The 21,960-nt window shown below is 38.7% G+C and overlaps 1 protein-coding gene across 1 annotated transcript in view; it reads right to left on the bottom strand.

The window, feature by feature from the left end:
• The window catches only part of FAM185A (family with sequence similarity 185 member A), a 162,503-nt gene extending 148,550 nt beyond the window's left edge, over positions 1-13,953 (bottom strand). The window contains exons 1-2 of the mRNA XM_053716535.1: positions 13,456-13,953; positions 5,285-5,394 (exon numbers count right to left, since the gene is read on the bottom strand). Coding sequence (XP_053572510.1) covers positions 5,285-5,394; positions 13,456-13,858 — 513 coding nt within the window. The 5' untranslated portion in view covers positions 13,859-13,953. The remainder of the gene's footprint in view (positions 1-5,284; positions 5,395-13,455) is intronic.
• Between the last annotated feature and the right edge of the window lie 8,007 nt (positions 13,954-21,960).

The raw sequence follows: 21,960 nt of genomic DNA, 5'->3' as shown, positions 1-21,960 counted from the left end.
GGCGCTGTCAAAAACACCAAAGCCCTCTCCTGCTTGGTCTTGACCTCCGGAGGAAATCCCACTCCCCCGGAAGAAAAGTCTGACGACTTAGAAAATCCACCTCCCAGTTCTCAACACCTGGGATATGGATAGCTGATAGACAAGAGTGAGTCTCTGTCCAGTGAATTATTGTAAGACTTCTAACATCGCTAGGGAACTTCTGTTCCCCCTTGATGGCTGATGTAAGCCACAGTCGTGTATATTGTCCGACTGAGTATGATGTACCTCAGAGTTGCTAACTGAGGCCAAGTCTGAAGAGCATGGAATATCACTCCCAGTTCCAGAATATTTATTAGAAGGAGGGTCTCCTCCTAAGTCCACTATCCCTGAGCCTTCAGGGAGTTCCAGACTGCATCCCAACCTAAAAGGCTGGCATCTATTGTAACAATTGTCCCATCTGACCTGCGGAAGGTCATACCCTTGGACAGATGGACCCGACATAGTCACCAGAGAAGAGAATCTCTGGTCTCTTGGTCCAGGTTTAACAGGGGGACAAATCTGTGTAATCCCCGTTCCTCTGACTGAGCATGCATAGTTGCAGCGGTCTGAAATGTAGACGTGCAAACGGTACTATGTCCCTTGCCGCTACCATTAAGCCGATTTCATTCATGTACTGAGCCACCGAAGGGCGCGGATGGGATGAAAAAACACGGCAGAAATTTAGAAACTTTGACAACCTGGACTCCGTCAGGTAAATTTTCATTTCTACAGAATCTATCAGAGTCCCTAGGAGGGAAACCCTTGAGATTGGGGATAGAGAACTCTTTCCTTGTTCACTTTCCACCCATGTGATCTCAGAAATGCCAGTACTACGTCCGTATGAGACTGGGCAATTTGGATGTTTGACGCCTGTATCGTCTAAATAAGGGGCCACTTCTATGCCCCGCGGTCTAAGGACCGCCAAAGCGACCCCAGAACCTCCATAAAGATTCTTGGGGCTGTAGATATCCCAAAGGAAAGAGCTACAAACTGGTAATGCCTGTCTAGAAAGGCAAACCTGAAAAACGATGGTGATCTTTATGCATCACAATGTGAGGATAAGCATCCTTCAAATCCATTGTAGTCCTCTATTGACTCTCCTGGATCATAGTTAAGATGGTACGAATAGTTTCCATCTTAAATGACGGAATTCTGAGGAATTTGTTTAAGATCTTTAGATCCAAAATAGGTCTGAAGGTTCCCTCTCCTTGGGAACCACAAACAGATTTGAGTAAAAAACTCTGTCCCTGTTCCTCTCTTGGAACTGGATGGATCTCGTACACAATGTAAGAATGCCTCCTTCTTTATCTGGTTTGCAGATAATTGTGAAAGGCGAAATCTCCCCTTTTTTTGGGGGGGAATCTTTGAAATCCAGAAGATATCTCTGGGATATAAATTCCAATGCCTAGGGATCCTGGGCATCTCTTGCCCATGCCTGGGCGAAGAATGAAAGTCTGCCCCCTATAGGATCCGTTACCGGATAGGGGTCCGTTCCTTCATGCTGCCTTAGAGGCAGCAGCAGGCTCCTTGGCCTGCTTATCTTTGTTCCAGGTCCGATTGTCTCCAGACCGCCTTGGACTGAGCAAAAATTCCCTCTTGTTTTGCCTTAGAGGAAGAGGATGCCACACCTGCCCTGAAGTTTTTAAAAGGCACGAAAATTAGACTTTTTTTTTTTTTTTTGGCCCTTAATTTGGACCTATCCTGAGGAAGGGCATGACCTTTTCCTCCAGTGATATAAGCAATAATCTCCTTCAAACCAGGCCCGAATAGGGTCTGCCCCTTGAAGGGAAGTTAAGTAGCTTATTTATTAAAGTCACGACAGCTGACCATGATATAAGCCATAGCGCTCTGCGCGCCAGTATAGTAAAAAACGGAATTCTTAGCCGTTAGTCTAGTCAAATGAACAAGGCATCAGAAAACAAAGGAATTGGCTAGCATAAGCTTGTCAAATATATTCATCCAATGGAGTCGCTTAACTGTAAAGCCTCATCAAGAGACTCAACCCAGAACGCCGCAGCAGCAGTGACAGAAGCAATGTATGCAAGGGGCTGCAGGATAAAACCCTGTTGAATAAACATTTTTTATCCATTGGATCTAAAAAGCACAACTGTCCTCATCAGAGGTAGTGGTACGCTTAGCTAGAGTAGAAACTCTTCTCTCCACCTTAGGAACTGTCTGCCAGAAGTCCCGTGTGGTGGTAACTATTAGAAAACATTCTTCTAAAAAATAGGAGGGGAAGAGAACGGCACACCTGGTATATCCCATTCCTTATTAAAAAAATTTTTAGTAAACCTCTTTAGGTATTGGAAAAAACATCAGTACACACCGGCACTGCATATTATTTATCCAGTCTACACAATTTCTCTGGCCCTGCGATTGTACACATTCATTCAGAGCAGCCAAAGCCTCCCTGAGCAACAAGTGGAGGTTCTCAAGCATAAATTTTAAATGTAGAAATATCAGAATCAGGTTAAATCATCTTCCCTGAGTCAAAAAAAAAATCACCCACAGACTAAGCATATTGTGAGGTAGTATCATACATGGTTCTTAAAGCGTCTGTATGCTCTGTATCTACCCCCAGAGCTAACTGCTTTCCTTTAATTTCAGGTAGTCTGACTAATACTGCTGCCAGAATATTATTCACCACCTTTGCCATGTCTTGTAAAATAAACGCTATGGGCGCCCTTGATGTACTTGGCGCCATTTGAGCGTGAGTCCCTGAAGCGGGAGTCGAAGGGTCTGACACGTGGGGAGAGTTAGTCGGCATAACTTTCCCCTCGACAGAATCCCCTGGTAAAAGAAACGCTATGGGTGCCCTTGATGTACTTGGCGCCATTTGAGCGTGAGTCCCTAAAGCGGGAGTCAAAAGGTCTGGCACGTGGGGAGAGTTAGTCGGCATAACTACCCCCACGACAGAATCCTCTGGTGATAATGTTTTTAAAGACAAAAAATGATCTTTATTGTTTAACATGAAATCAGTACATCTGGTACACATTCTAAGTTGGGGTTCCACCATGGCTTTAAAACATAATGAACACAGAGCTTCCTCTATGTTAGACATGTTAGAACAGACTAATAATGAGACTAGTAAGCTTGGAAAACACTTTAAATCAAGTTAACAAGCAAATATATAAAACGTTACTGTGCCTTTAAGAGAAACAAATTTTGTCAAAATTTGAAAAACAGTGAAAAAAAGGCAGTAAAACAAACGAAATTTTTACAGTACATGTAATAAGGTAACAGAGCATTGCACCCACTTGCAAATGGATGATTAACCCCTTAATGCAAAAAACAGATCAAAAAAATGACATAGACGTTTTTAAAAACAGACACAACAAACTGCCACAGCCAACAGTGGGAAGCTTCAGTTAACTGTTTCTATGCAAAATTTAAGCCAGCCATGTGGAAAAAAACTTAGGCCCCAATAAGTTTTATCACCAAACATATGTTAAAAAACGATTAAACATGCCAGCAAACGTTTTAAAACACATTTTTATAAGAGTATGTATCTCTATTAATAAGCCTGATACCAGTCGCTATCGCTGCATTTAAGGCTTTAGTTACATTACTTCGGTATCAGCAGTATTTTCTTAGTCAATTCCATTCCTAGAAAAATATTTTACTGCACATACCTTATCTGCAGGAAAACCTGCACGCCATTCCCCCTCTGAAGTACCTCACTCCTCAGAATGTGTGAGAACAGCAAATGGATCTTAGTTACGTCTGCTAAGATCATAGAAAAACGCAGGCAGATTCTTCTTCCAAATACTGCCTGAGATAAACAGCACACTCCGGTGCCATTTAAAAATAACAAACTTTTGATTGAAGAATAAACTAAGTAGAAAGCACCACAGACTCTCACGACCTCCTATCTATGTTGAGGCTTGCAAGAGAATGACTGAATATGGCAGTTAGGGGAGGAGCTATATAGCAGCTTTGCTGTGGGTGGACTCTTGCAGCTTCCTGTTGGGAAGGAGAATATATTCCATAAGTAATGGATGATCCGTGGACTGGATACACTTAACAAGAGAAAAGGGTATTATGGAGTGAGGAATCTAAGTTTGATTTTTTTTTTGTCCAATCGTTGACAATATGTGAGAAGAAGAGTTGGAGAGAGATGGAAGAACGAGTGCTTGCAGCCTTCAGTGAAACATGGTGGAGGGTCTGTCCTGGTTTGGGGCTGCATTTCCACCAGTGGTGTTGGCGATATTGTCCGAATTGATGGGATAATGAATACTGAAAAGTACAGACAGGTTTTAATTCATCCTTACATTCCTTCTGGAAAGCACCTGATTGGGAATGGTTTAATTTTTCACCATGATAAAGGTCACAAACAAACTGCTAATGCAGTGAAAACATATATGAAGAGAAAAACAGCTGATAAAACACAGACAGTCATGGACTGAATATTATAAAGGCAGAGTCCAGACCTGAATATTATAAAGGCAGTATGGGATCACCGAGACAGAGAAAGAAATGAAAGAAACTAAATCTAAGGAAGAATTCTGGGAAGTGCTTAACGTAGCCTGGTATAATATACCAGAAGATTACTTCAGAAAACCTCAGCACAGCCTCCTCAAAAGAGTTCAAGATGTGCTTAGAGCCAAGGGAGGTCACACTAAATAATGACTTTTGCCTGAAGAAGCCATTTTGTTCTGAAAATTGTGTTTTTTTTATATGTTGTGTACATATTTCCTGTATTTTCTGTCTGTATCTTAATAATATATTCTAATTAATTTTCAATTAATATCTATATGGCCTCTAATGTAAAGTAGAAGGAGTATGCTCTGCATTTACATTTATGGGGCTACAAAATTTCACGGCAATATACAAATAAATAATGAGTGCTACAGAATTTGGTGCCGCTATAGAAATAAATAATAACAATAAGGAGAATAATAAAATGTGGTGTCTGTGCCTCCTGTCTTCATCAAAATTAAAAAGGCTCAGAACTTGTACCATACTGTATGGATTGCCCTCCACCCCACCCCGGTGATCATATGACAATTACAAGAACATGAAACCCTTCTAATTTACAGATATAGATTTTATTTAGACTATTTAGTATAGTGATAATAAGAGTGTTGCATTATACATACAGTATATAAGAATTAATTAATGTACATATCACAGGGTGTGACAAACCCATCAGTTTTCATAGGAGAAGCCCCAGATGTGAATACATTGGAACATAAACCTCAATAAAATAAGAAGAAGGAGGTATAGTGGCTGCTAGACAAGTCAGTGTTTCATTTTGAAGTATTACCTTGATGGACTCTAGGATGCTGTCTCCTTTCTCTGTCTCGATGTGGCAGCTGTCGCATTCAATCTTTTTAAGATTTACACAACCAGTACCTGAGGTTTTGATGTTCACATCTGGAGTAAAAAGAAACATTGAAAAGCTGCATTAGAACAATTATCACATGGTGCAACGTTTCCAAGAGATGTAGTTAAATCTATTCAAAGCATAATAGAGAGGATGTGAGGTAAGTTTTAGCCTAACTAAAATATACAAATAGAACCCTTCAGGAGATATTAAGTGAGGCTAAACTAGGTTGAAAGGACATAAAAGTGCAAACATAAAACGCTCTAATGTGTTATATGCACACAAAATAAAATGCTCTATGTGGTTAACCCTGCAAAGTAGTGTATTCTAGCAATATTGAGGTTGGGGGGCGGGGGAAGGATTACTGTAAATAAGAATACATTTTTGGTGCCTAGTTTGATGAACCCTTCATTTAAAAGAGGAATATTCCCTCTTTCAAATGAGGGCTTTCATTTAATTCTGATTAAATCAGAGGAAGACAGGGGCTCTGTATTCAGTCTCTACAGTGACAGAAAACTCCATGGTGGTCAGTGGGGCAGCTGATCACTGTAAGTGAATGAAAATCTAGAAAGTCAGGATTCTAGCTTGACCAGTGCCAGCATCACATTTTGTGCTATTTTGTAACTAAAAGATTATTACACAAATAATATAACTTGGGAATATATAAAGATATACCCATATATTTACAGCAATGATTCAGTTCATCCATCGTCATATCAGTATAACCACATAAAAGCTAACAGTATGAATCTGTTAGCATTGAATTATATTGCATAATAATCAAGGGGGTGCACAGAATTTTTTTCAGGGCAGGGTAAGGCAAAAAAAAAAAGAGATAAGCAACACAATTTCAGAGTGGGACAACTGTGCCCCCTTGCAACTCTTCTGGACACTGTAGTTATAATATTTTCAAATCATGATCATTAAATGATCGATGGATTTCATGTGACCAAGGTGCTAAGAAATTTGCAGGAAACATAACAGATACCTATATTATTTTAGGAGATTAAATTATATATAAGGTTGATGATAGAGAATACAAAAAGTTGAAGTATCCTAGTTTTGTGACATTTGTGAAATACGTTAAAAAGAACGTATTATTACTAGCCATATCAAGTCTCTGAGAACTATTGGGAATGTTCGGGAATAAGTGTCAAAGGGACAGTCTACTCCAAAAAATGTATTGTTTAAAAAGATAGATAATCCCTTTATTACCCATTCCTAAGTTTTTTTCTTTATTTGAAAAAAAGGCATCTAAGCTTTGTTTAGTTCAGTCTCTGGACAGCACTGTTTTATTGGTTGATGAATTTATCCACCAATCAGCAAGAACAACACAGGTTGTTCACCAAAAATGGGCCGGCATCTAAACTTACATTCTTACATTTCAAATAAAGATACCAAGAGAATTGAGAAAAATTAATAATAGGAGTAAATTAGAAAGTTGCTTAAAATGTCATGCTCTAGCTGAATCACGAAAGAAAAAAATTTGGGTTCAGTGTCCCTTTAAGATGCTGGACTGGTGAGGCATTGTCTAAACTGAGGAAAATGTGTTCAGGATTAACACATTTAAAAAAAAAAAGGTTTTGATGCCAAAGTAACATGTAAGACATTCTAAATAATTAATGTAAATCTCTATTTTTTTTTCCCATATCCATTTTGCTTCCAGAGATAGAGAGTTTCACTAACCACACCCTTACTGATCTGCTATTCTATAATTAAATGTGATGCTCTCCCAAAAACAGCGCTCCCATCCCTATGTGTTTACCAACTTGATAATTCCCCTTTGGTTTCTGAGGAGTGTTCTATTTTTAGGTATTGAAATGTATGATAAGGAAGGGGCAAGTAAAAAAAGGATTCAATATTGGATTTTAGTAACCTTGTGAGCGAGACAGCCGATTCTGCAACATAAGAACATGTACGGCTACAGTGACATGCCATGCTTCAGTCTAGGAGCAGAACCACAGCTGGCTGCTATATAGACATATAGTTTGCTGTATCACTTTGCAAAATGAGTGGAAGAAAATATTTTTTCTGGAAAGGGGACAAAAGGTGGGACTATACTGTAAGCTTTACAAATATGTAAAACTGTGTTAATAGATGGCTTGTGTCTCAGACACAAGTCGTTAGGTCTATGACCTGTTGTGTTAAAGTGATAGTAAACTTTAACTAATTGAATGCCATATAATTAATCTTTGGCATTAAAAAAAAAAGTATATGTATACTTTTTTTTTTATCCATCTGTAAAAGGGTTAAATTAGTGGATATAATAATGCTTCTATTGCAATGTTATGCCGGCCAACTTGGATGAACTCTTTTTTTTTTATGCCAATTCCAGTGATCATCCAATCAACGTGTGTGTCATATGACAATTTTTAAGCCCTGCCCAATTAAAGCCTTTAGAAAGCCTATTAAAAAATACATATGCGGTTTTACTTATATAAACTAATATATTTTTCATTGCAACATTCTTATAGTCTGAAATTTACCATCACTTTAAGCATTTTTGTATTTCTAATAGGTAGAGAGTAGGTATTAAAATTTAAAGGGACAGTAAATTCAAAATTAAACTTGTGTGATTCAGACAGAGAATACAATTTTTAAAAACTTTCCAACTTATATCCCCAGAGGCAGAACTTTTTTTCACTTTCAGCGATGAGATTTTTTTAGTGAAAAATTTTCTGCAGGTCATTTTTAAATCAAATTTAATTTTAAATTAGGCAGTTACACTAAAGCGCCAGTTTAATTGCAACATATTAGTTAAATGGAGAATAAAGCAATATTTAAAGTTTTATAATATAGTGCAGTAGTTGAAAATGTCATTGCAAATTAGCTGCAGACATAGTCTAACATAGAAGTAGTAATTAAAAGGGTGCATTGCTCATACAAACATCTTACATTCAGAAAAAAACAGCTTTGCAGACAGTTAAAGGCTAGGGGATGGGTTTGAAACAATCTCTGAGAGCCAGTCAATCAATGCACTATTTTGCAGCGCTACTGCATATTTCACTGTTCACTTAAAACAGCACTTTGCTCTGGATGAACTTTGATCAGGAAAACACAGACAGTGCAGCCAGAGCACAGCTCTGTTTGAAGAGAACAGCGCTGAAAAGTTAAAATCGCTAACAGCTCCTGCATGTATCTTGTTCTTTCTGCAGACATGCTGCATTTTCTGCGATGACATCTCACATCACTGTATGTTCTGCCTTGGGGCTTATATCTATTATATAATATACTTCATTATCTTTGTATCCTTTGATGAAAGGATACCTAGGTAGGCTCTAGAGCAGCAATGCACTACTGAGAGCTAGCTGCCGATTGGTGCTATACATATATGCCTTTTGTCATTGGCTACTTCAACAAAGGATACCAAGAGAATGAAGCAAATTTATAATATAAAGTAAGTTGGAAAACTGTTTAGGATTGTATGTTCTATTAGAATCACAAAAGAGCAGCAAAAATGCGAAAATCGCCTGTGTTATTTAAAGGCATATGAAACCCAATTTTTTTAAACTATTCAGATAGAGCATGCAAATTTAAGCAACTTTCTAATTTACTCCTATTATCAATATTTCTTCGTTCTCTTGGTATCTTTATTTGAAAAAGCAAGAATGTAAGCTTAGGAGCCGGCCATTTTTGGTTCAGCCCATGGGTAGCCACCAATCAGCAAGCACTACCTAGGTGTTATACCAAAAATGGGCCAGCTCTTAAGTTTACATTAGTACAAACGTCACTTTAATGTCCGTTTTAGAAGTATGTTCAGTTTAATTCTATTATTGATCTTTGGCAATTTACTGGTCTTCATCAATAAATGGTTTTCTATATTAAGGTTATCTGATTCCTGTTTGTAATGTATACTGAACTGCTTTCATTTGGGCGTTTCCCCAGTTACATCTCCCCCAGCTGTTCCCATCCTCTGGAATGTGCACATTCTTCTCATAAGGAAACTGTACAACCTTCTTAAAAAGACACTGACACGGAGTACAATGTAAAAGGTGATTACTCTAGTAATAATGGCTGCAATAAACAATTTGCTAGCTCTTAGCAGTCTTTAGCATTCTCATCTGGCAATTCCATATCTTCCTAACTACAATTTCCATTCAGATGTTATATATATATATATATATATATATATATATATATATACACACAGGTAGCCCTCAGTTTACGCCGGGGTTAGGTTCCAGAAGGAATGGTTGTAAATCGAAACCGTTGTAAATTAAAACCCAGTTTATAATGTAAGTCAATGGGAAGTGAGGGAGTTAGGTTCCAGGCCCCTCTCAAAATTATCATAAGTAACACCTAATACATTATTTTAAAAGCTTTGAAATGAAGACTTTAAATGCTAAACAGCATTATAAACCTAATAAAATAATCACACAACACAGACTTCACTTGCATTTTTCTGAAAACAGTTCTTTCTATGCATTCCAATATGATTTATAGACAGGAAGATCTTGTTCCTTTGAAATCTGCTCGATAGCTCAGGTCTGGTTAAACTGATTAATTTCAGCTTGCTTGGCTGCAACACAAGCGAACAGCTCCAAATACTGGCTATTTTAATAAATGCACTGCTTCTCAATGCTTTTCAATAGCAGTCACATGACTGGAATAAAAGGTTGTTATTCTGAAACGGTGTAAATTGAACCGTTGTAAAACGAGGGCCATATATATATATATATATATATATATATATATATAAATAAATAAAACAACATTTTAAATTAGGGGGAGATAAAAGGCGAGTTTAAAATCCTCCACTACGCACAAAATATAGAAAAATTAACTACACAATGAGTTATTTTAACAAATCTAGACAGGCCCAGAGGCTTGTTTTCCCACAGAAAACCTCTGAATTACATTGTTTCCAATGCAGCAAAGGATTCTGGGTAAGATATGCAAATTAAGTACACAATGACACACCTTTTTACTTCAGTCTGCTTTTCAGCAGGTTCCCTTTACGCCAAAGTATCGCTGTTCACACAGCTTATAAACTTAGCTAGGGTTAGTGCAGTGATTCATAACCATCCCAGGACAGACTGTTTCGTGGTTTTTGACACTCATCAGCTGGGAGGTTAGAATCACTGCTGTGTGAAGTTGATTCTTACCCAGAATCCTTTGCTGCATTGGAAACAATGTAATTCAGAGGTTTTCTGTGGGAAAACAAGCCTCTGGGCCTGTCTAGATTTGTTAATGAACTACACAATGAGTATATATATATATTTTTTTTTCCTCAAATCATAGAAACCAAGAGCATATTTTCTCATGTCATTTCAGGACAACTACCACACTCACATTTTCCCTTATTTAGTAACTTCTCTGCTTAAAGGGACATAAAACTTAAAAAAAATAATAATAATAATAATAATAATAATAATAATAATTCAGAAAGGGCATGCAGTTTTAAACAATTTTCCAATTTACTTCTATAATCAAATTTTCTTTGTTTTCTTGTTATCCTTTGTTTAAAAGCAGAGCTGTAAGCTCGGGAGTATGGACGTGTCTGCAGCACTAAATTGTAGCAGTTTTGCATCAATGGTATTCATTAGCAAGAGAACTAGATGGCAACACTAATTCCCTGTCATGTAGATCTTCAGGACTGTGCACGCTACCTACCTAGGTATCTCTTTAAAGGGCCATGATACCCAAATGTTGAAACATTTGAAAGTGATGCAGCATAGCTGTAAAAAGCCGACTAGAAAATATCACCTGAACATCTCTATGTAAATAAGGAAGATATTTTACCTCAAAAGTTCCTCAGTAGCCACATCCCATTGTAAAGTACTTCTAAGCAGCAAATCAGTATGTCTGTCCCGGGACAGCTAAGGGATTGAGCTTTGTGCACACTCGTGTTTTTTCCCTATTCAGTCTAAGGAAGTTTACTATGAAATCTCATGAGATCACAGTAAGAGAGTTCATGACCTCAGTACTGTTGATGCTGATTGGCTGCTGTTCATTTCTTCATTTTTTTTTTTTTATTTTTTTTTTACCTGCAGCTGGGCAACAGCTGAGTATAACTTTTTACACAGAACTTACTCTGCTGAGCTGAGGAAATTGTGAGGTAAAATATCTTTCTTTTTTACATAGAGATGCTCAGGTGATATTTTCCTGTCAGCTTTTTACAGTTATACTGCATCAGTTTCAAGTGATTTAGCATATGAGTATTATGTCCCTTTAACAAAGAATAACGTGGAAACGAAGCAAATTTGATAATAGAAGTTTTTTGGGTTTTTTATTGTATTCTCTATCTGAAAAATGAAATAAAAAATGTGGGTTTCATGTCCCATTAACATTTCTTACCCAGTGCAAAACCTATTGACCCACTTTTGTACTTAAAGGGACAGGAAACCCCAACATTTTATTTGATCATTTGGATAAAACATACAATTCTTATCAACTTTCCAATTTACTTCTATTATCAAATTTGCTTTATTCTCTTGTTATCCTTTGCTGAAGGAACAACATTCCACTACTGCAGCTAGCTGAACACATCTGTTAGCCAATCACAAGAGACAAAAGTATGCAGGCACCAATCAGCAGCTAGCTCCCACTAGTGTAGCATATGTATGTATTCATTTTCAACAAGGGATACTAAGAGAACCAAGCCCATTTGAAAATAGAAGTGAATTTAAAAGTGTAATAAAATAAAGGGACAAAAAGGTCAAAATTAAATATCCGAATTCAGATAGAGCATGCAATCTTATTTGCTTCATTTTCTCATTGTCATTGGTTGAAGTGTAAACCACAATAGTTTCATAGAACCGCGGGAGCATGCATGTGTGCTGGCCTTTAAGGCCGTTAGGATGACATAGAACGTCCTACCATATATGGCGTCCTACAGCTTCTCAATTTGACATAGCAAAGGATCAGCCTGGGTGCGTGCCTAGCTTTGTAGGCAGTCACCCATGATCCGATCTCGGCCTTGAAATCACAAGATCGCTTCAACGATTGCGTGATTTTATTTTTACATCGGCACTTCATTGAGATGTGAACACATTAGAACTTTCACAAAGGGGTTAACACTCTATGGTAGCAGTGGTTGCAAAAATATATGGCATTGTTAAAAACATTGTTGCAAAAACTGCTTCCATAGAATGCTTAAGACGTACACACTCTTGAGCTTCTATAAGCCTACCAAGTTTTACTCTTCAACAAAGGATTCCAAGAAAAAGGAGCAAATTTGATGATACAACTAAATTGGAAAGTTGTTTTTTTTTTTTTTTATACCATTCCAGTTTCTTACATAATTTTGCCTTTACTGCCTCTTTAAAAGGGACGTGCAAATCAAAATCAAATGTTAATAAATTAGATTGATTATACAACTTTAAGAAATATTTAAATTTACTTCTATTATCATATTTAATTTGATGTTTTTGGTATCCAGTTATATTAATACACGTTTTACCCCTGTGATTACCTTGTATCTAAGCCTCTGCAGACTGCCCCCTTATGTCAGTTATTTTGACAGAGTTGAATGTTAGCCAATCAGTGCTGACTCCTAGGTAACTCCACATGTATGAGCACAATGTTATCTATATGACACATGAATTAAAGCCCTCTAGTGGTGAAAAACTGTAAAAATGCATTTAGATAAGAGGCGGCCTTCAAGATCTAAGAAATTAGCATATGAGCCTACCTAGGTTTAGCTTTCAATTAAGAATACCAAAAGAACAAAGCAAAATTGGTGATAAAAGTAAATTGGAAAGTTGTTTAAAATTACATGCCCTATCTGAATCATGAAAGTTTATTTTGGACTAGACTGCCCCTTTTACAATAATTCTCAGTGATATGCAAGCAACTGTGCAATAATTAAATGTTCAAACACATTTGAATGTTTTCTTGTTCCACTTCTGTGTTCCTTTAGCAATCTCACTGTGTACCACTGTCACCCTGAGGCCACTCTTGACACACTGTGACAAACATCCTCAGGCCACCTTCCATCTGATGCACCTTACAGTCTAGATGCCCTTAGAGCCCTCGGACTGTGGCTGCTCTTGGCACCCTCACCTAAAGAAATCGTTAACCACACAAACCCCTTGGCAACCTTTTGCACTGGTAACCTCTGCTCCCTGTCACTCTGCCCACTCTTGGCACCTTCACCCTAGCACACTTACCGAACCGCACGGGGGTGGTGACATCCACGCAGGTGTGGCTGTCAATGTCCCGGGACAGGATCAACACCTGCCTGGAGTTCTGCTCGTACTTGACTTCAATGTTGTCCAAATCCAGCCCCCGGTGAACATTACGGTCCACCCCGCTAACCGTTACAAACACCCGGTCGGCCTCTGGGTAAGTGAGTGGGTCCTGCGGTGTCACTCTCACATGGCATGGTAGCCGAACCCGCAGCCCACTCAGGGGGCTTACAATCAGGGTCCATTGCTTCAGCGGTTTGTTCTGTGTTTTCGCCGCACATCTTCCCTTTCCCTGAGATAGTCCCCGGGCAACAGGCATAAGCAGCCTACCTCTGCTCACCACAGACCAGCAGTGCCGACCACGATACACCAGGGAACCCATCATTGCCCTAAACTGGCCATGTACCCCTCTCTGCCATACACACAAGGTTCACTAGTTCCGCTGCATGCTGGGGAATGCAGTCCGCATTTGAGTTCTTTGCTCCATTATTTATTGTAGATGAACTACAAATACCATAGTGCACGGCGTCTTAACTGAGAACGTGAACCCGTCATCTGTTCATGTCAACAAGTCGCTATGAGAAGTGGGCAGTACACTGTCACGTAGTAAATAATGACAGCGCAAGCAAGTCCTGCACATCCTGTTCTTACAGCTTTAGTACAAAAATACCCTACCAGAGCAGTGCTAATAGTGTGAATATTTAGTCTACATGCGTGTTAATATATTTAATTTCAATATTTGCAAGGTTTGACAACAATTTAGTGTAAAATGTCAATTAAGCAAAGCAACTTAATTACCCATAAAATATTCCTATCCTACTACTACGCAGCTCATCTGGCTCGTATTGTGAAATGGAATCATAGATGCCCCCCTAAACCTTGGGTGCAGTTGGAGTCCCAGGTGTCTGAAATCCCAAACGTATCTAACCTTCCCTGGCTACCAAGGAAAAACAGACCACACCAAATCACCAATAAGAAACTTATTGCGGGCATTTTAGACATATGCAGGCCCATTTATCAAAGGGCTTGCGGACCTGATCCGACACTGCGGATCAGGTCCGCAAGACCTCGCTAAATGCGGAGAGCAATACGTTTCACCAGCAGCTCACAAGAGCTGCTGGTGCAACGCCGCCCCCTGCTGACTCGCGGCCAATCGGCCGCCAGCAGGGAGCTGTCAATCAACCTGATCGTATTCGATCGGGTTGATGTCCGGCGATTCCTATCCGCCTGTTCAGAGCAGGCGGACAGGGTTATGGAGCAGCGGTCTTTAGACCGCTGCTTCATAAGTTGTGTTTCTGGCGAGTCTAAAGACTCGCCAGAAACACGGCCCTTCAAGCTCCGTACGGAGCTTGATAAATGGGCCTGATGGGATACAGTACTTAAAGAACACAAGAAGCTTTCTACCCCCATCTCACCACTCACTCCTTTGTTCAATAACACACTCTTCACCCCAGAGACTGACAGCCTCCCTAATTCTCCAGACATAGGGGTAAATTTACCAACGCCTGCCCAACATGATACGCTGTAGCGTATCATGTCCATCAGACATCGCTGAATGCCGAAAGCATACGCTGTCGGCATTTATCATTACACAAACAGTTCACCAGATTCAGAACTGCTTGTGCAATGCCGCCCCCTGCAGATTCGCGGCAGGGGGTGTCAATCAGCCCAATCGTATAGGATCGGGCTGATTGAAGACCGCAGCCTCAGAGGCAGTGGACAAGTTATGGAGCAGCGGCCTTTAGACCACTGCTTCATAACTGCTGTTTCCGGCGAGCCTGAAGGCTCGTGCGGAAACAAGGGCCATTCGGCCCTTCTTAAATCTACCCCATATACTCAAACACCCCAATTTATTTATTAACACATTATGGTCATTTTAAAAATCAGACGGATTTACAAAATTAAATTGGATTCCCTTTTGGACACTGGTATTTCTATATCCAAGCTAGACACCCTGACTTAACTAGCAAGTACAAACCAGACCGCTTGAGATCTTTCACACCCTTTGAGAGATTATGCACCACCCGAGCATCTCTAAATCTCAAATTTCTCTCATCTGCAAAATACTAAGTAAATAGTCCCCTAAAGACAAACCCTCCTACATACAACAGTGGGAAAGTGAGCTCTAATGCGAGCCCACAGACTCACAATGGAACAAAATCTTTACCACAACCAAAAAGTCATCAATCTCCTCAAACCTAGTAGAGCTAAACTAAAAGATCCTTTCCAGATGGTACCTCACTCCCCATAAACTCCACAAAATATACCCCAAGGGCCTCTCCACTTTGCTGGAGACATTGCGGAGAGACAGGGACCATATCACATATCTGGTGGTCGTACCTCAAATTCAAACCACTGTGGGACCAGATCTCCGTGTGTAAGCAGGAATTCATACTGGACATTGTTTTTATTTGGGAACAAAACACTAACACAAATACAGTACATAACAATACTCTTTTTTTTGTACACACATTTTTTCTTTTTAAATAAAGGTACTGCCATATCTTTTCCAATACATGGCAATCACCACACTATGCTAATGTACTCTATTAAAACTGTAAACACTTTGAATGTTAAACATCTTCACCAATTTTTGTAAAGAGTCTTGTTATATTCTTGCTGTCACTGCACAATGTATAATTACCTACAAGTTGTATAACCTGTTGATACAATATTGTCACTCAAGGATGTTGTTGTACATTTTTATTCTTACTTTATTGTATTTCTAAAATGTTCAATAAAAATAAATATTAAAATATATATATATATAATCGATAATGAAAATACTTTGTATAAACAGAATGTTAATGATATTTTAGATACAGTTTAAAGTGATGGTAAATCCTAGCATTTCAAAAACGCTAGGATTTACTATCACTAAAAATAAATAGGACTTTTGGTCTGCAATTATAAAAAAGTGTGCTAAATATACCCTTTCTGTGCCACAACCTCCTCGCTATACTCATCGGCTCACTTCAAAAGTATTTTTTTAGTGAGCTAAAGGTTTAAACTAGGGTTGCACCGATACCATTTTTTTAAGACCAAGTACAAGTACTGATACTTTTTTCAAGTACGCTCCAATATCAATTACCAATACTTTTTTTATTGTCATGTGACAGGTATGAAGAACTATAACTCAGAAGACATTATGGAATATATAACACCAGTTTTATTTACTTGTTGTCACAAAGTTGTAAACACTTCAGTAAATTTCATAGAACATGTTAAATAAAATATTAATAAGTGGAGTAGCCTCTCCAGGGAGAAACAACTTAGCATTTTTCGATTGCATCCTGCACCCTATAGGCACTGCAGCATGAGTGATCTCACTAAGTTAATATAAACGTCACAGAAAGACTAAGGAATAGGAAAATTGTCACTGCAGCTATATTTATTTGCATATTAGCTTAGTGTGCATGTTTTCCAGTGAATTACACTACTATCCCCTAAACATATAGCAACGGCAACTAATAAATAAAACTGATAGATTTACTTTGGCTTTAAATTCCATTATATCAAAAATGTGTGATCTGAGAATATCAGTGGAGGCTTTGTGGTGTAACAGGTAGCTATAAAGCAATACAGATTATACATTACAAAGTGAGTGGACCGTCAGTAGATCAGTAAATTAATCCAAAAAGGAAGTAAGCAACTGAAGAGCATAAAGAATGATGATTGATAGCGGTGTACAGGAGTAGAAGGTGCATCACGTGATGTATTTAAAATGCTGCTAGCAGCACCCACTTCCCTTTCACAGTTACATTACTGTCAGTACAAGAATACTGTCAGGGGCATGTATTACAAAAGTGAAGGTAGTAAAAGAGAAAGAAAAAAACAGGGCACTGGTATAGCACTTTCAGTCAAGAGAAGTACACAGTAGTTACAAATTCAATAAGAGGAATGAAAATACTTGAAGCAAATTTCACATACCCACTGGTAAAAGAAAACAGTGGTCACGTTAAAGGGACAGTCTACACCAGAATTTTTATTGTTTTAAAAGATAGATACTCCCTTTATTACCCATTCCCCAGTTTTGCATAACCAACACAGTTATATTAATATACTTTTAACCTCTGTGATTATCTTGTATCTAAGCCTCTGCAAACTGCCCCTTTATTTCAGTTCTTTTGACAGACTTGCAGTTTAGCCAATCAGTGCCTGCTCCCAGATAACTTCACATGCACAAGCACAGTGTTATCTATATGAAAAACATGAACTAACACCCTCTAGTGGTGAAAAATTGTTAAAATGCATTCTGAAAAAGAGGTGGCCTTCAAGATCTAATAAATTAGCATATGAGCCTACCTAGGTTTAGCTTTCAACTAAGAATACCAAGAGAACAAAGCAAAATTGGTGATAAAAGTAAATTGGAAAATTGTTTAAAATTACATGCCCTATCTGAATCATTAAAGTTTATTTCGGCCTAGACTGTCCTTTTAAGATTATTTTGTAATTGATTTGCATTTTAGGGGGAAAATAGAAAATAGAAAGATAAGTAGCATGAAAGGCTGTACTGATAAATGTACCTGTTCCAGCTCGTTTATGCACCGTCGCTGACATGTTAGTGTGACCAGGTTCCGTATAATTGCACTCTCTCACTGGGTCTGCCCCCTCCACTGTAGCGCGTTTTCCTGAAACATTTATGTTAGCGCGGTTCTGGGCACATTAAGGGCAGAAGCTCCCTTGCGTTGCGTCCCTCCTTCCCACACAGCGTGGGTCCGCCCCCTCTACTGTAACGCTCTCTGGAAACATTCATGTTAGTGCAGCTCTGAGCACATTAAGAGCAGAAGGTCCCTTGCGTTGCGTCCCTCCTTCCCTCACAGTGTGGGTCCGCCTCCTCTACAGTAGCGCTCTCTCAAAACATTTTCGTTAGTGTGGCTCTGGGCACATTAAGGGCAGAAGCTCCCTTGTGTCGCATATTTCCTTCCCTCACAATGCTGTCCAAAAGTTTCAGTTGAGGTATTGGAGCATTTTGCACGATTACAAGTACTCGTGCAAATGCTTAGTATCGGCACCGATACTAGTATCGGTTTCGGTGCATCCCTAGTTTAAACTGTTCTCCAATTGGCGCTCTAGCTACAAAAAAGTGCCATATGGCTAGAGCACCGATTGATTAGCTCATAAAAAATAAATTTTAATTGGGGTTATTTGATCTTCAGCGCTACTTTATGTCAGGATATCTGTGAGTGTTATTAAATTATATATGTGTGTATGTATATTTATCTACACATAGATACATGATAAGAGCAAGAACTTTATTTGTGAAACTGTTTGTAAAACAAGCCCCCTCTCGTTCTGAAGCACAGATTTCAAGAACAAAGGAATTGCTTTCAAAGGTTTCCTGCCTAAGGTGTAGGGTTGCCACCTTTTGCGCAGAAGATTCCTGGACACTTTTTAAAAGGGGGTGGGGAAGGCGTGGCTTGGGGCGTGGCTTGGGCGTGGCTTCTCACAGCCTCATATGATAAATTTTTTTACATTTTTGTTTGCAATTAAAATATTGAGTGTTATAGTGATCACTGATAACTATAACACTCAATTTTAGTGATTTCATAGTATTAATACACACATACAAATAAATTTCATATATAAACTTGTCTTTATTCTTTATATGTTACTTAAGAAAATAATAGAACACACAGCAGGTGATCAAATCATCAAAGCAGGTAATAAAAAAAGGAAGAGGAAACTGTTTTTTTGTATAAAACAAATACAAAAATGTTTTTGGTATTTTTTTGGCGGACTTTTAAAGATATGTTGAGCCCTGCAAATCAATATTGATCAGTAGATACAAATTCACCGGTTTTAGGGCTATAGGGGCACTTATACTAAAAAGCTTGAGGTGAGACACGTGGCTCTGTGTGATGTTATAGGGACAGTATCCAATAAATTCTACCTGCAAGGCACATAGTAAGTAGCAAATTAATATTTACCTACCAAGCATGTTAATTAAGCAAGTTCCTGAAAGTTGGCTTCCAGGTTCAAGTACATTAACCTAACATGCTTCAGAAAAAAAAACAGATCAGCTCTCCCTGCTGTTTGGGTACTTACTGTTCAACAAGTCTTAGTTAACTGAACATAAAAAAATAACTTATTGGTAAAATATATTTTTTTGTCCACACCCTAAGCGGAGCCCCTATTTCTTTGCACCATGATAAGAAGATATTACACTTAGCAGGGGCAATTATTTTACAAAATATATTTAGTAATGACAGAAGTTTACATGATACAGCGTTGATTAATTTAATATGCAATCATAACAGAACTAATTTTCTTCACATGAGGAAAATGACCTTCCAAAACAGGGATTACAGCACTCTTTTGAAAATAATCAATATTTTACTAGCACAATATTATATACATTAATTGCAAAGGAGATGGCATACAGGGCCCTCCCTCCGCCCTTACACTACAAAGAAAGGCAGAATTCACAATGTGAAAAAATTCAAAATCAAATTGCAACAGAAATATATTACAAAAAAATAATAATATTGGACCTATCGAGTCCAATAGACAAAACCTGACCGGTCAGGGGATGTGCGGTACAAATTGCCCAGAAACATAGATGCAGCAAAATGCAGAGTTGGCTATAGTAAAACCTGTCACACTTCCTACACCCTGCTGCACACAGCACCCCTGTGGAGAGGTTATCGCTGGGCAGGTTAAACGGTATATGGGATCTAAGAAAGTCACTTAAACGGTATATGTCACTTTCTTAGATCCCATATACCGTTTAACCTGCGAAACTTGATTCAAAAGTCAATACACACAGTTTATAAAAACAGAGTGTTAGCAGAACACAGCTGATGCGTTTCGGCTGAGAGCCGTAGTCAAAAGCTCTGTCAAAATCGAATAAAGATTTGAAGATTTTTATACCCACGCTGGTGCTCTGTTCCATTCTTTGATGTATTACTTGGGATTGGCCTCTATTATGTGCAGCAAAGTGATTGGATGTTTGCTCATGAATTCCCTACAGCCCGTAGGGCAAGGGCACTAGACCTGGCATTGGACCAATCCCGTCAGAGCCAGAGCAGGTGACACACCTCCGTGACATCTGAAAGAGGGTGCCAGTTTAAACGCAAGTATCGAGTTGAAGGCTCCAGCGTTCATGTGAGGATTAAGCGCTTACATATTAGAAGTGCAGGCTGAGCACAACTCACTGTTTACTGCACCTTAGGACCAGGCGAGTCACTCAGAGAGGGGTAAGCCGCTTTTATATTGAAATTCGCTTTGGGGATTGAACTGAATTGAGACCGCTTTGGGACCAGCGTTATTGACATTTTATACACCCCTATTTCTGCATTAGTGGGACTTTTTGTTGTTAGTTCATGTGTGCCATATAGATAACATTGTGCTGACGTCTGTGAAGTTACCTAGGAGTCAGAACTGATAGGCTAAAATGCAAGTCTGTCAAAAGAACTGAAATAAGGGGGCAGTCTGCAGAGGCTTGAAATGTAATCACAGAGGTAAAAAGTGTATTTATATAACCATGTAGGCAGTGCAAAAAAAGATTAAATATCTTTTTAAACAATAAAAATTCTGGTGTAGACTGTCCCTTTAACAGTCAGACAGAAAATGTATTTCTGCTTTACAAAAAAGGAAGACTACAAGCGCTTTCATATTGTTATCCATATTAAGAGAGGGGGGCTTCTTTATAGCATCAAGGCCCACATAAGTGCCCAGCCCAGCTGGCATTTGCCCTGTGTGAGTGTGCTCTATGTATCTTTAAATTGAAGTGTTCTAGCTAAGCATGCAGCACAGAATTGCATAGGCAAAACAATTTGTGCCTCTAGGCATAACAAGCATTTGTCAAAAAACACAGAGTCTTGGTCCATGTCCATAATACTAAATAAAAAATTCCCCAAATTTTAGAATTTTTTTTAAATACACTGTCACTATAAGAATTTTTAATACCACAATTTGGTTGCTAGAAGTCTCTAAAACGATTGTATAGTAGACCGATACTGAAGAGACTGAAATTCAATGACTCCGCTCCGTGAATATCCGAAAGCAGAGAGAAATCACATGACCGGCAGAGAAAGGAAACTACGCAGCAAGTAAAAGGCGCACGTTTCCCTCTGCCTACAACATAAGATGAAAGTAGCAGCAGCTGGTTTCAAACCTCAAAGCAGTTTGTCAGTTAGCCTGTTCTAGCTAAGCAAGCAAAGAAAACCAACTGCCAAAAATGAAGTTTATACGTATAAAACATAAGCCTCACACATACTAATGAACTATTTCAACAAAATTAGCCCAAAGAGGAAAAACGTCACAGTAAAGTGAAGATTAACCCCTAGTCTCAAAATACATAATGTGCCTGCCCACTGCCAAAGAAAATCCTGTATAAAGGATTTTAAAAATGTCCCCATCTACTGCATATGACATATTCTTCTGAAGTGCAAGTTTCCAAGACCTAGAAGACAAAAAACACTTACCTGCAGTCTAGCTGTCCGGCAGGAAGACAGCTCACAAGGCGTGAAAGGTCACATACTC

The sequence above is a fragment of the Bombina bombina genome, chromosome 6 (genome assembly GCF_027579735.1).
Source record: "Bombina bombina isolate aBomBom1 chromosome 6, aBomBom1.pri, whole genome shotgun sequence".
NCBI lineage: Eukaryota > Metazoa > Chordata > Amphibia > Anura > Bombinatoridae > Bombina > Bombina bombina.
Note: the sequence above shows the minus strand (reverse complement) of the source record. Positions and strands in the feature narration are given on the sequence as shown.